General features: G+C 40.1%; 1 protein-coding gene across 5 annotated transcripts in view; it reads left to right on the top strand.

Moving 5' to 3' along the window:
• Positions 1-5168, top strand: part of ccdc88ab (coiled-coil domain containing 88Ab) — a 105472-nt gene extending 100304 nt beyond the window's left edge. For 3 of the 5 annotated variants that reach the window (XM_084076749.1, XM_084076747.1, XM_084076750.1), the window contains one exon: positions 197-5168. In XM_084076749.1, coding sequence (XP_083932875.1) covers positions 197-1135 — 939 coding nt within the window. In that variant the 3' untranslated portion in view covers positions 1136-5168. The remainder of the gene's footprint in view (positions 1-196) is intronic. The other 2 variants (XM_084076751.1, XM_084076748.1) reach the window with 2 other exon arrangements.
• The last annotated feature ends 9612 nt before the right edge of the window (positions 5169-14780 follow it).

The following is a 14780-nucleotide window of genomic DNA, read 5'->3' as shown; positions in this document are numbered from 1 at the left end:
CTTTAATGTTTGGGCAAGGCACATTAGAACACTGTGGTTGGATGGGAGCTTCTAGATTGAAATTCAACTGGCCTATTTTTGTCACAATGTGGTGGATTCATGGGGTCAACTTTTGAGTTCCAGTACATAACACTGAAGTCATTCATAATCATTATTCTCATGTACACATTCTGCTGTTTCCTCCGTTACCCTGCAGTCTGGCAGCCAGGAGAGCCTTACTGTTGACTCTCCACACCTCTCCACTTCCACTGAGCATGTGCAGAAGGAACGCGCTGCCACAAAGGGGCGGGGCATCCTGCGCTCAGTGAGTGGGAGAGCGGCGCCGGTCAGCTCGGACCGCCCCCCAAGATCGGGTGGCCAGCCGGGCCGTCCCAGCCTGCGGAAGACAGAGAGCACTCGTGTGAAGGGCTCTGTCCAGGTGCGTCCCAGCCTGTCGTCTCAGGGCAAAGCCATGTCTGTCTCTGAGCGGCTGGACTCTACGTCCTCCACGCTGCCCCGGGCCAGCAGCGTCATCTCCACAGCGGAGGGCACCACCCGGCGCACCAGCATCCACGACCTGCTGTCCAAGGACAACCGGCAGCCTGTGTCTATTGACACGACTCCCCCCGCTGCCTCCGCCAAGTCCGGGGCACGTTCCCAGCCAACCCCCAGTGAGTACCACCGCAACAGCACCCCCCTCCCTCATGATCAGTCCTTGAATGGACCCGCTAGCAACATGCCCCCCTTCCCCAAGTCAGTCAGCCTGCCCTGCCATAGCTTGGAGGACCCAGACCTCTCCACCCTAGAATCCTTCCTTGGCCCCTCCTTCACCGTGGAGTCGGTGTTCATGGACTCCATCTTTAGTGAGTCAGCAGGCAAAAACCTCCCCTTCCTGTCCCTTAACCCCACTCTAGTTAGTAACATCAGTGGCCCCCCGGTTCAAAATAAAGTGCACCATCAGCCTAATGTCAGCCATGCTCCCGCCCAATCCCAGCTGGTTTACAGCCAATCAAATGGTCAAATGACACCCGACTCAGCCAATCAGAGCACGTACAATGAGGGCATGAATCCAGATTGTGGGGTTGATGCTGACCAATCACCTCCTCTCAGCCCAGAGGATAACCAGTCCTTGTGGTATGAGTATGGCTGTATTTGAATAACATGGGTGGGCTTGATGATCTGATTGTCAGAAACTAAACAAAGAGGGGAGAATGAAGGGATGAATGAAGGACTGGACTCTTCCTCTGCATGTTTTTTATTTCATTTTTTATCCGAGCACCATCTGTCTGTCGTGTTCATCCTTTTTCTGTTTGGTGAATCGCTGCTTCGTCGTCTCCCCACATGCTGCAGTTTTCTCTGGTTCTGGTCTGTGTGGTGGGTCTTTCCTTTTGAGTCCATTATTACTTCACCTCATCAAATCTCTTGTTTTGGCTGGCTAACATTGTACCAAGACTATTATCTGCTTTATTTTGGTTCAGTTAAAGCTCGGGTTATATCCATTTAGAAATTCAACCCTTAAATAAGACAATTTATATAATTTAGAAAACATTGAAAACATCTCTAAAACTTGTCACTTGCTGAGTCAAGCAGTCTTATGTAAATAGTGGTCTGATAGAATAAAAGCTTGTTTTTGTAGTGAAAATTGGGCTTTTGGGTCACATCCCACGGTAGTGTCTGCCTGTGGAAATGTCCCAACAGCCCATAAAATATCTATTTGTTGTCTTAAGTCTAGACTTTAGAGGGCCGAAAAATACTACATCTTAAAGGGCATCTTTGACATTTAGATTTTTACTATTTTCTCCACTATGCATGCTAAGGACTTGTGACTTGTGGGTTGTGGCCTAACATGCCCCTTGGTTCCCATTAAATATTAGTGCAGCTGTCTTCCGGTTTAACCCAAAGAGCTAATTCCATGCATTATGTCAAGGAAGCTCTTTATCCTTTAGCTCTTTACATAACTGGTTACCAATGTGTCAGATAATAGATTCAACTCCTGCTTCTTCTTTTATTTTTGGTGTATTGATGTGGGGGAAAATCCTGTCTTTTGTTTTCAAAGCACATTGTATTCAACCTAATTCTACTGTACCAATGCCTATTCACTAAACTGCATGGCTTTATTGTGTATTGATCCGATCCAAATTGCTCATTTTGATCGCTGATATCAAAACGTTGTTTTCATTTTGTTTTATTTTGATGGTATTTTCTTATGTTTTATTTGACACCTTTTTTATAATCTCCTTTAATCTACCATAAATGAGTCAGACCGTGCTAATTTTTGGGTTTTGATTTGTTAGATCTTTACTGAATGGATGGGTAATTGTCAACGCAAAAAGGCTGTAGTTGAGGAGGGTGATGCAGACATGCTATGAGAATAGGTGTGGGTGTCTTGGGTGAGTTGTTGGTGCACTGTGGTGATGAAGAAACACAGGGACAATACAGCAAGTTGAGGAGTTTATACGACGATCAGACCATTTTGTAAACGAATTGAACGTGAACTTATTTGAAAATGAATCTGTTTCATAGCTGACGGTAAAGACATGAATTGTGGGTACGTTTCATTTAGGGGTTACTGTGTGCCAGCATGGACAGCTCCTGTACATTTAACTTCAAGCTGGCACACAGTAACACCTAAATAAAACACACCTACAAGTGACATTATTGCCTTCAGCTACATTTACCTGTCAAAATTGGCAGCTGTGAAAAGGGTCCATTGGAAACTTAAATATACGTACACTTGTGCACAGCATTTTGAGATTGGATAATCTTTGATGACTTAATGTATTTTAGACAAGATCTTTTACAGATTGTTCGCAGCATTTTTAACTTATACTGAGAGACAGCACTGCTTCACACACTATTGAAGCAGTGTCGTGTTTAGCGTAGACCCTTATTTATTTCCGCTATTGTTTTTCTATATATTTACTGCATTGAAATAGCTCCACTGTATTTATCTTGATGTCCGCCTATAAAGTCTGCCTATAAAGTAAGGCAGTACTTGGAACCCTGAACTTTGTACATACTGCCTCTTAATTCTTTCATGATGTAATTTAATTGCCTTTGTCCTGCAGATGTGGAAGGCAGAAAGTCAAAAAGCAGGAGTGGGGAGGCACAGAAAAACTCCTAATCCACACCCCCACCCCCTGTCGACTGTGTGCTACCGTTCTGTGAGCGAGTGGTGAGTGAATGCACCTCCGCAAGAGTCTGGCACAGAGAGGGGAAAGGTGGCCAGGGGGGGGCATGTCCTCCTGGGAGCCTGAAATATGGTGCAACAGATGTCGTCCATCTCGGCCCGCTGCACGTGCTTCTCCCTCACATTTTCTTGAGCTCCCCTTGCTGCCCTGTCCATCTCTACCCCCATCCCCCACCCCCTCTGTCCTGTGCCCCACTGCCCTGGCAGGTGCCAAAACGCCCTACTGTATCTGACAGGGCATGGCAGGATTCTGATCTGCATGGCATATGTTGTGTTAACCCACTTTGCTTCGGATGGTTGACTGTTCAACCTGCTTTTTGTGCACAAAACCCATTGTTGTGAGAAAATAAAGTGCTGTTGTGATTCAAGGAGCACAACACACCCCTCCCTCCTGTTATCCAGTTTGTGTAATGGTGACAGCAGACTTTCTTCTTTTTCTTTAAAAAAAAAACTTTTTTTCTACTTGAAAGAAACCAAACCAGTGTGTCGTGTCACTTTTTCAAGTTTGTGGCAATATACGAGTGCTTCCTGTTGCGGTCCTACTGCATGGCTTCAGTGTAACACTGAAATCCTTCCCTCTTGTTAGTCCCTCCCCTCATATGCATGTAGAGTCAGGCTACTTTCTTGTGTCTGTTTGTACATTTGCCTTTCTGTCTTTACTGCTTCTTTGTTCTGAACTTTAACCTTTTTCTCCCTTTCTGTCTTTCTATCTTTCTCCTGTCTCTACTTACATTCTTCGACTTTCTACTCTTCCTTGTCTACGTGGGACTCAGAGAGAAAAGTGCCCTTGGAACAGTGTGTCTGAAGTCTAGTTGTTCTGCTGACACATCTAACGTGAGAAACAATTGTAAAGCTCTTTCTTCCTTCTGCTTTCTTGACTTAAAAAACGACAAACAACAAAAAAACAAGACACTCCGGTAGAGAAAAATGACTTCCTTCTCTGTTTATTTTTTCTTTTCTTCCTTGAATCAAGGAAACAAAAAAAGACTCTTTAAAAAAAATCACCATGTGGTGACACTTTTTTCTATCTAAGGGACTCCTGTGGCAAATTGCACTGCCATGTCCTTCGGTGTGATGAACTCCTAAATGTGCACTAGTCTCCACAGACTGCTGACAGTGCCAACATTCACACAAAGCCAAAAGGGTGATCTTGTAGACCAGATTGTGAGGACTCCACAACCGTTTGGACTTTTTTGTTCTCTGCCATTTTGACTTTTTGTGACTAAAGACTATGTAAAATGAGCAGCATGCAAATCCAACAGTGACATCCGTACTGTGGAACCGACCCAAATGCTGGCCTTACTGCTTCAAGCCATGCTCACACAAACATGAACGTTTCAAAGCATGTCAACACAAAGAACTACAGGAAAAAAAGGTAAACTTAATGACTGACCAATCACAATCTGCATGGAGCAATCAATTTGCCAATCACCCCGCTTCCCTTGCCCAATTTATGGAGGACAATGTGGGGGGCGGCGTCTTTAGGATTCCAAAATAACTCGGATGGGAAGCCATTCCAACTGCGTGATTGGTGTCCATTGACTGCCATTCATACATGTACGTGAAGGTTGTGTGATATGAGAAGTGACATTGATAATGGGGTCGTTCCAGGTCACATATATTGCAGTTGTGTGCCATGGCTACACCTCACCATTGATTTAAACCGGTTCATGTTTTACACAGTAGTAGAGCTCAGATCGATGCATAGCCTTAGACTCACTAGAACTTAATATTCCTTGTCTTAGATCAGCACTATGTGCTACAGTGGAACGCTTAGTGTTACATGATACATAATAATATATTATCTTGCTGTGATACCAATCATATTTCTGACTGTACAGTTAGACATGGCACTCTGCATTTTTGGAATATAGGTGGCCTGGAATACTCCAGAATGTGCAGTATTTGCTCACATTCTTTTTGTGTGATGAACATGATGACCCAGTGTTTGCTTCCTTTCCCACTTTTACATAAATCCATTTGATGTGATTAAAACTCAGCTCAAGACTCTTGTTTTCATTTCCTTGTCTGTCTGCAGTTAATCAAAAAACATTTTTTTAAAGCTTTGAAATGTCAGTGGATATACACTGGCCTTTCATACAGTGAAAGATGGCTGAACAGTGTTGGTTAGTGGATTACCTGAAGAGGACTGTGTATGTCCACCACTTACAGTATATAGAAAGCCTACTCATTGTCTAGAGAGCAGTGGTTCTCAACCTTTTCAGGCTGTGACGCCCAAAATAATCATATTTGAACTGGGGACCCTCCACCCTGACAAGCACTTGTAATGTAGGAGTTGAGGCATTACATTTTGTTTAACTCTGTTCCACAGATAAATATTGTGAAAATAGCAGATCCACAAGCTAGATCCACTATTTAAAAAAAAACTCTTATATTATGTGACAATTTGGCCAATGTTTGACCAGTTTTTTATAATAGTTTGTTGATTACTTTTCATGCAGTAATTATTATTAAAACTTGACTAGCACAACTGTCATTTAGTAGAAAGTAATACTTATTTGCATTTTTTTTTGAAGCTGCATCAAAACTGGACTTACTGAAATGTTATGGCCACAGTTAAAATCTGCTTCAGAAAACTTCAGTTTTAGCCATGATAATTTATTGTACCATTTTGGAACATTGACTCAAAAATAAATAATCTCTGTCCCTCTCTGTCTCTATTTTAGAGCAACCATAGTGGTTGAAGTAAAGAACTTGACTCACTCACTCACTTGCTCACAGACAATTTCTTGCGTTTTTATCCTAATTAATTGTTGTCAGTTGAAGTTAAGTAAAACACCAAGTTAATGTGGCTTGTGCTTGATTTTCAGTGTCCCTTTCTTTTTTTTTTGGCAGAGAGACAATAAATAATTTCACTCCAGTTGGACCCCTATCTGTACTGTAGTGAAGCTATGTTTACCCATGCTTTACACTGATTATGCTTGTGCCTCAGATATACAAAAAGAAATTAATATAACTGTATTTGTGTCTCTTCCAGTAAGACAGGAGTGTGCAGTAAACATACATGACCATGCCATTTTGTATTTTTTAACAAAGTAAAATTAAATAACAGATTTATTTAATGTGATATTTATATTATATTATATTTATATATTGTATTCATGAAAATCTAAAACAAATGTATTTATTTTTTTACGATTTTCTCAGCATCATCACACCAATGAGATGTTTAGGTCATATCATATGTGAGGTTGAAGGTGGAGGTGGCAGGTTATATGAAAATACACAGTGAACACCTCCCGCTGACAATGACTGAATCTACTAGTACATCCAGTGATGATCAGGGTTCATTATGATACACAACTGATCTTATAGTATTTTGTTGTCACTAGCATCTTCCAAGCTGCTGTAGCACAGGCCATGTGTCTGATTTGTATGCAAGTTTTCATACCAGTGGGGTGGGTGTGTGTGTGTGTGTGTGTGTGTGTGTGTGTGTGTGTAAAGCCCTTTGAATTGAATTGTGTGTGTGTGTATGTGTGTGTGTGTGTGTGTGTGTGTATATATATATATATATATATATATATATATATATATATATATATATATATATATATATATATATATATATATATATATATATATATATATATTATTATTATTATTATTATTATTATTATTATTTTTTCAGAAATGTGGCACACAGTAATGTCACAAGAATAACATGCCATCTTTATTTCCCCCCCTTTTAACACTAAACAAAACAAAACAAAGAATGCAATCAACAAAACAAACACCAAGAATACCCCCAGAAGCCCACTAATATCTGTACTGTAGTTATTACATCCTGCTATCCTTTCGTGTAAAAGGCCCCTATTACAAGAAAGGAGAATTAAATAAGCCTGGATTTAAGTAAAATCCAGGTTTGACAAAGTCTGGTCCGTACAGCCTGGTTTCTTCCGATCCATGAACGCCAAGCGAGGCTGAAAAGGAGCGACTTTGTCGAGCTAGACCTTGTCAGGCCAGGCTGTGTCGAGACAGAATGGTAAAGCCAGGCTTCACGTATTCGTATTAAAGACCATGAAAGTCAATAGCAGAATCCTTGAATTTGACCAATCATGGAGCCCAAAACCAGAACGGCGTTCTTCTCTGTGGCTGAACAGCAGCACTGCAGCAGCTCTTGGAACAGTGGCGTTCCCTACGGGGTACTCGGGTACCCCATGAAGACAAAGGCATACATTTGCATCACTTTATAGGTGAGGGTCGCTCTGCTGAATGGATACGGTGGTGATTAGCTGCCTGCCCGACCGTATCCATTCAGCAGAGCGACCCTCACCTATATAGTGATCCAAATGTATGCCAAGAGACCTCTGCTGAAGAATTGATTGATTGATTATACTTGCATATTGTTTCTTTACTGCACCCGTGATGCAAATATTGAGCCACCCTGCAAATGTATGCCTTTGTCTTCATGGGGTACCAAGAATGCCAAACATTAATAAGAAACAAAATAAAGAAACAATATGCAAGTATAATCAATCAATCAATTCTTCAGCAGAGGTCTCTTCATGTTGTAGTTTAGTAATGAATGGCTCAATATTTGCATCACGGGTGCAGTAAAGAAACAATATGCAAGTATAATCAATCAATCAATTCTTCAGCAGAGGTCTCTTGGCATACATTTGGATCACTATATAGGTGGGGTGGGGAGACATCAAATTTCTTTTGGGTCTTGAAATTTGAAATTTGATGTCAAGTATTGCCGACAAATTAAATGCACAAGTCGTCCAAAAATATATACAATTTATATGCAAGTTCATAAATATATAATTCAGTTAGGCTTAAACATGAGGAATGTATAGTGAATATTGGAATTATCGCCTACTAATCTACAATGCGATAGCCTATTATATGCGCCATGCATCCAACCAATATGTCTGAGTCTGTGCTCAGGAATGTGTCAAAAACAAAAAAAATCTCCATGAATTCAAGGCTTCATGGAGTGTGTAATTGAGTGTGAGCATATTTTTAATTATCAATTTCTAATTAATGGAGCAATTATTTTTCATTTCTTGTCCACCTTTGGAGTTACTTCATGGCAAGGTAACTACACAAACCAAACCTCTACCAAAGTGGTCTTGCCCTTTAACGCTGTAGATCGGCTATTTTTGGCAAAGAGATAGGTGTAGAGGGAAAAAAGAGCAGACCAAGTAAACAAAAAAGTTTAATCTGAAACACAATTTTATGCAATATGTAGAGGGGGTCCCTGCTTCATCTCTGTCTCAGCTAAGGGGTCCTTGGCCTGAAAAGGTTGAAGACCCCTGGTATAAGAAATCAACTGTGTCATAAAAAATGAAGTCATACAATACTTTAGTTTAAACAAAATGCCATACAGTCCTGTTGTTAAAAAAAAGAAAGCTATTCAATGCCATAATACTTTGTTCTTGTCAGCCTAAATTGTTTAGAGCACAGCTATCTATTTTTATATTTAATTCTTGTGACAACTCTGGGGGTTGTCAGGGTAACTGGTGTGGTTGTCATGGTTACTAACCATGTGTCATAGTTTCAGAATGAATGGAGGGCGGAGTGTGTCATCAGTGGAGATCTGGCCCACCTGGATTGTCCTCTATAAAATAGGTGGCTGGACTTCACTCTTGTCCTCTCTCTCACCATGAAGCTCACTGGAACCACTCCAGCCTTTTGGATTTTGGTTGTTAAAGGACAAGAGCACTTTGGTAGAGGTTTGGGTTGTGTAGTTAGTTACCTTGCCATGATGTAACTCCAAAGGTGAACAAGAAATCTAAAATAATTGCTCCATTAAATAGAAATTGATCATTCAAAATATGCCTGCATTGTACGGTAAAACAGCTCTTAAAGTCACGCTTTTAGCACATAAACGAACACAAACAAAGCGATTCAGTCGATATAGAACATCACCAAACCCAGTATTTTTTTTTTTTTTTAAATGCAAATGTCAACTTCCTGCTGATTTTCCTATTTGAAGATCCGAATCCTGGTCTGCGGATCCAGTCCGGGTTTTCTTTTTAATAAAAATGGCAAAATCAACAGGATGTTAGCCTTATTTAAAAAACAAACGGTACTGGGTTTGGTGATGTTTTATATTGTCTGAATCAACTTGATTTGCGTTTGTTTGTGCTAAAAGAGTGACTTTGAGAGCTGTTTCAGCATACAATGTAAATCAATGAGCATATTATTTTGAATTATCAAGGGAACAATTATTTTAGATTTCTTGCCCACCTTTGGAGATGCATCATGGCAAGGTAACTACACAACCCAAACGTCAACAAAAGTGGTCTCTCCCTTTAAGCACTGTTAACCACCCCAGTATCCGTATTGTGGGGATAGCTTTAGCAGAAAATAGCCGATCGACAAGCTCACTACGACACGTTGTGAGCTTGTCGATCGGCTATTTTCAGTCAAAGTTAGTTTTAATAAAATCATTTAAACCTTTGTTTGTGTGAGTTTCCTCATTTTGTTACAAACTCAGCCGTTTGCAACACTCTTGGTTGGTTGTTGCAATAAATATATTACATTTAAGTGGTTGGATTCAATTTACGTAATTCGTTATCCCTGAGTCACTGGAATACCTCAAAACGAAGTATGGAGCTCAGCCTATGATTGATATGCTGCATGCCATGAGTGCAAAGTGGTATTTTCTTAAATTTAATTCAGCTAATCAATGAGGATCTGTGGTCATAATACAGCACTGTTTGAGGAACTATAGTTGAACACTTTACAGACATATTTTTTAATGTCCATTCCAAAGTGAGAACAATGTAGCCTACTTGATTTAACACCAAAACTGCTATAGTTTTGATCATCTGAAACTAAGGAATTTATAAATGACAAAAAGGGTATGAATTTTTATGACATTACGAAACATCTCTCTGTTTCCTTTCAATGAAAGTGTAAATCTGGGTTCAGACTCAGCCAGAGTAAACGTTTTCTAACAGATGGTTTTAAACAACCTAAATCTCAGTCGTGTCATAATGAACCCTTTCCCTGATCATCAGAGGGTGTATCTAGTAGATCCAGTCATTCTGTCAGGGGTAGAGGTGTTTGCTGTGGATTTCCATCTTTTGACCTGTCACCTCTTGCTTTAACTTTAAATATAACCTCAAAATCCTAATTAATGTGAAAGGCCTGGTGGTGCAAGAGTAAAGCATAGGCTTCACAAGCGGATGGTTGTGGGTTTGAATCTTGGTCAGGGAAGATCTCAATTTTCGGTCTTTTTAAGGCGAGAACCATGGATGAAGGCCGCCTCCCTCCTCACACCCTCTTTTAGCTCCGGTAGGAGAGGGAGGAGCATGGAGGGAGCCCACCTCCAGGGGGAGGAGCTTAATACATTTACATATTAATTAAAGATTTTTATTTTAGTATTTTTTGTGATTTTATGGCCACTGTTTTTTTTCACATGAATTTGTTTGAGACATTTTTTTATTGTTTTTTTTCATCACCAGTTTGTATTGACCACAGCTCCATTGTTTTTTTGTTGTATTACCCTTTTAGTTTTTATTTAGTAGTTGTTTTGAGTGAGCTTTGAACCTCGAACCTTTAGTTTGTGAACCTTTGATTTATCTTTTAAGCCACGCTGGCATGGAAGGTACAATTGGGAACGTCATCCTTAACCCGCCTTTTAGAATTTAGATGGACAGTGAAAATGTTCTTCAGGAGCCTTGAACCCCAAACCTTCTGCTTTCAGACCCTGTGTTTATCTCTTGAGCCACGCGGGCATGATAAGTACAACTGGGAACGTCATCCTTAACCCGCCTTTTAGAATTTAGATGGACAGTGAAAATGTTCTTCAGGAGCCTTGAACCCCAAACCTTCTGCTTTCAGACCCTGTGTTTATCTCTTGAGCCACGCTGGCATGAAAAGTACAACTGGGAACGTCATCCTTAACCCGCCTTTTAGAATTTAGATGGACAGTGAAAATGTTCTTTAGGAGCCTTGAACCCCAAACCTTCTGCTTTCAGACCCTGTGTTTATCTCTTGAGCCACGCTGGCATGGAAGTTACAATTGGGAACGTCATCCTTCACCCGCCTTTTAGAATTTAGATGGCCAGTGAAAATGTGTTCCAGGAGTTTCAAACCTTAAACTTTCAGTTTATAAACCCCAGAGTTTTCTCTTGAGCCATGGTGGCATGAACCATGCAACTGAGAACATAATACTTAAACCACCTTTTCAGGATTGAGATCTAAATTCTAAAAGGCGGGTTAAGGATGAAGTTCCCAGTTGTACTTTTCATGCCAGTGTGGCTCAAGAGATAAACACAGGGTCTGAAAGCAGAAGGTTTGGGGTTCAAGGCTCCTGAAGAACATTTTCACTGTCCATCTAAATTCTAAAAGGCGGGTTAAGGATGACGTTCCCAGTTGTACTTATCATGCCCGCGTGGCTCAAGAGATAAACACAGGGTCTGAAAGCTGAAGGTTTGGGGTTCAAGGCTCCTGAAGAACATTTTCACTGTCCATCTAAATTCTAAAAGGCGGGTTAAGGATGACGTTCCCAATTGTACCTTCCATGCCTGCGTGGCTTAAAAGATAAATCAAAGGTTCACAAACTAAAGGTTCGAGGTTCAAAGCTCACTCAAAACAACTACTAAATAAAAACTAAAAGGGTAATACAACAAAAAAACAATGGAGCTGTGGTCAATACAAACTGGTGATGAAAAAAAACAATAAAAAAATGTCTCAAACAAATTCATGTGAAAAAAAACAGTGGCCATAAAATCACAAAAAATACTAAAATAAAAATCTTTAATTAATATGTAAATGTATTAAGCTCCTCCCCCTGGAGGTGGGCTCCCTCCATGCTCCTCCCTCTCCTACCGGAGCTAAAAGAGGGCGTGAGGAGGGAGGCGGCCTTCATCCATGGTTCTCGCCTTAAAAAGACCGAAAATTGAGATCTTCCCTGACCAAGATTCAAACCCACAACCATCCACTTGTGAAGCCTATGCTTTACTCTTGCACCACCAGGCCTTTCACATTAATTAGGATTTTGAGGTTATATTTAAAGTTAAAGCGAGAGGTGACAGGTCAAAAGATGAAATTCCACAGCAAACACCTCTACCCCTGACAGAATGACTGGATCTACTAGATACACCCTCTGATGATCAGGGAAAGGGTTCATTATGACACGACTGAGATTTAGGTTGTTTAAAACCATCTGTTAGAAAACGTTTACTCTGGCTGAGTCTGAACCCAGATTTACACTTTCATTGAAAGGAAACAGAGAGATGTTTCGTAATGTCATAAAAATTCATACCCTTTTTGTCATTTATAAATTCCTTAGTTTCAGATGATCAAAACTATAGCAGTTTTGGTGTTAAATCAAGTAGGCTACATTGTTCTCACTTTGGAATGGACATTAAAAAATATGTCTGTAAAGTGTTCAACTATAGTTCCTCAAACAGTGCTGTATTATGACCACAGATCCTCATTGATTAGCTGAATTAAATTTAAGAAAATACCACTTTGCACTCATGGCATGCAGCATATCAATCATAGGCTGAGCTCCATACTTCGTTTTGAGGTATTCTAGTGACTCAGGGATAACGAATTACGTAAATTGAATCCAACCACTTAAATGTAATATATTTATTGCAACAACCAACCAAGAGTGTTGCAAACGGCTGAGTTTGTAACAAAATGAGGAAACTCACACAAACAAAGAACGTTTAAATTATTAGCCGCATGCGCTAGCGAGCGGCTCTGTAAACAGCACCAGTCTCTTTCCGACACCTGAGTAAAAAGTGTCGACACCTGAGTGTCATTGGCTGTCCTGGCTGTCCATCACACTTCCCCGTTTTTAAGCTCCCCTTTTAAGCCAATGGGGAGACGAAAATGTAATGGACACGTTAGTCAACAAATTAGACGAGACGAAAATGTTAGGGCGGGACGAATGGAGAAGAGATCCAATCAGAATTACTCTTTTTGAGGGACTAGTTGGGAAGGGAACCAATCAGAACGATCCTCATTGTTAGTTAGGTCTATCCACCCGGAAGCACACCATATTAGGGGCCAGCATGGACGAACATCACAACAAGGCAACGCACGGAGTTACACAGCAGAGAGAGAGAGAAAGGGAGACAGCTTCAGCCCAGGAGGGTTAGCCTAAATGCTAGCGTGCTTCATTACACCTAGTTTGCCTATTAAGTTATTATTTGCCCATGTTCACACTGATTGTATCCATGGGTCACCAAAATCAAATTTTAAAAGCTTTTTAGAATCAATTGACATGTTCCCTTTACTATTGTGTAAAAATATTATATATTTTATCTTTATATCTGAAATTATCTGCCTTTTCTACAGTAGACACCTCCTAAATTTGCCCATTTTTCATGTCCCCAATGGCCGATAGAGAGATTGGCCTTCAGATATGACTACTAAAAGTGTAGAATAATCCATAACTTATATTATTCACATAAAACCAGCAATGTACTCTATTGCTAGTCATGTTTCGTTTTTTAATAAATAGTTGATTTATCATTAAAATCACGTTATATAGCTCTGTCCCACAGTCACACTCAACCAACACAAGTCATTCTCCTCTCTGTAAAAAGTATAAACTGACCCTTTAGTGGCATCAACAACATGTGATGGCATTCTACAAGTCTTCTGAGCAAGATGCTGCAGAAAGAGGAACATTTCGAACTTCTTATACAGCTATTTAGGGTCATTTATACTTTCAAAGCGTGGTCGTAAAGCATAACAACTCAACCCCGTTACATGAAATAAAGATGGAAAACTATTATTATTTTAAATTGTCTTTGTCATTTCAGCAATATATGTGATTGACTAATGTCATGCATGCCATGGTGTCTCCTCTTAATCATCACAGGTAGAGTTATGGCCATCTTGAGTAAAAAATCTCAACCCCGTTCCACTCAACCCCGTTATGAATTTCAACCCTGTTACATATATTATTCCATATAAAAATATTAATTTAATGCCTGAGATGGGAAAATATGTTTTTCTGCATGTTAAATATGTCCTTAATGGTGTGGGCTATTCAAAAAAGTAATTCGATTTTTCCAAAAAAAAAAGTGCAAATCGTACCGAATTCGTGGAATGACTCAACTACACAACCCAAACCTCTACCACAGTGATCTTGTTCTTTAACAAGCAATATCCAAAAGGCTGGAGTGCTCCCAGTGAGCTTCAAGGTGAGAAAGAGAACAAGAATGAAGTCCAGCCACCTCTTTTATAGAGGACAATCCAGGTGGGCCAGATATCCACTGATGACACACTCCGCCCTCCAATCATTCTGACACACATGACACATGGTTAGTAACCATGACAACCACACCAGTCACCCTGACAACCCCCAGGGTTGTCACAAGAATTAAATATGAAAATAGATAGCTGTGCTGTGAACAATTTAGGCTGACAAGAACAAAGTTTTTTTTTAACGACAGGACTGTATGGCATTTTGTTTATACTAAAGTATTGTATGACTTCATTTTTTATGACACAGTACGAGTTTAGTATGACTTTTCTCATATACTATTGTGTCAATGTAGGAACTGAATTAATAACAAGCTAAAGTCCTTTTTGCATCAACTCCTCCAAGGAACAGGCCATATGGTGTAGTTGGCAGGGCTTTATTGAAGAAAAGGTGACATTAAAAACA

This window comes from Gymnoscopelus microlampas (assembly GCF_963454915.1).
Source record: "Gymnoscopelus microlampas genome assembly, chromosome: 13".
In the NCBI taxonomy this organism is placed as follows: Eukaryota; Metazoa; Chordata; class Actinopteri; order Myctophiformes; family Myctophidae; genus Gymnoscopelus; species Gymnoscopelus microlampas.
The sequence above is the reverse complement of the archived record's forward strand: the minus strand, read 5'-3'. Positions and strand labels throughout refer to the sequence as shown.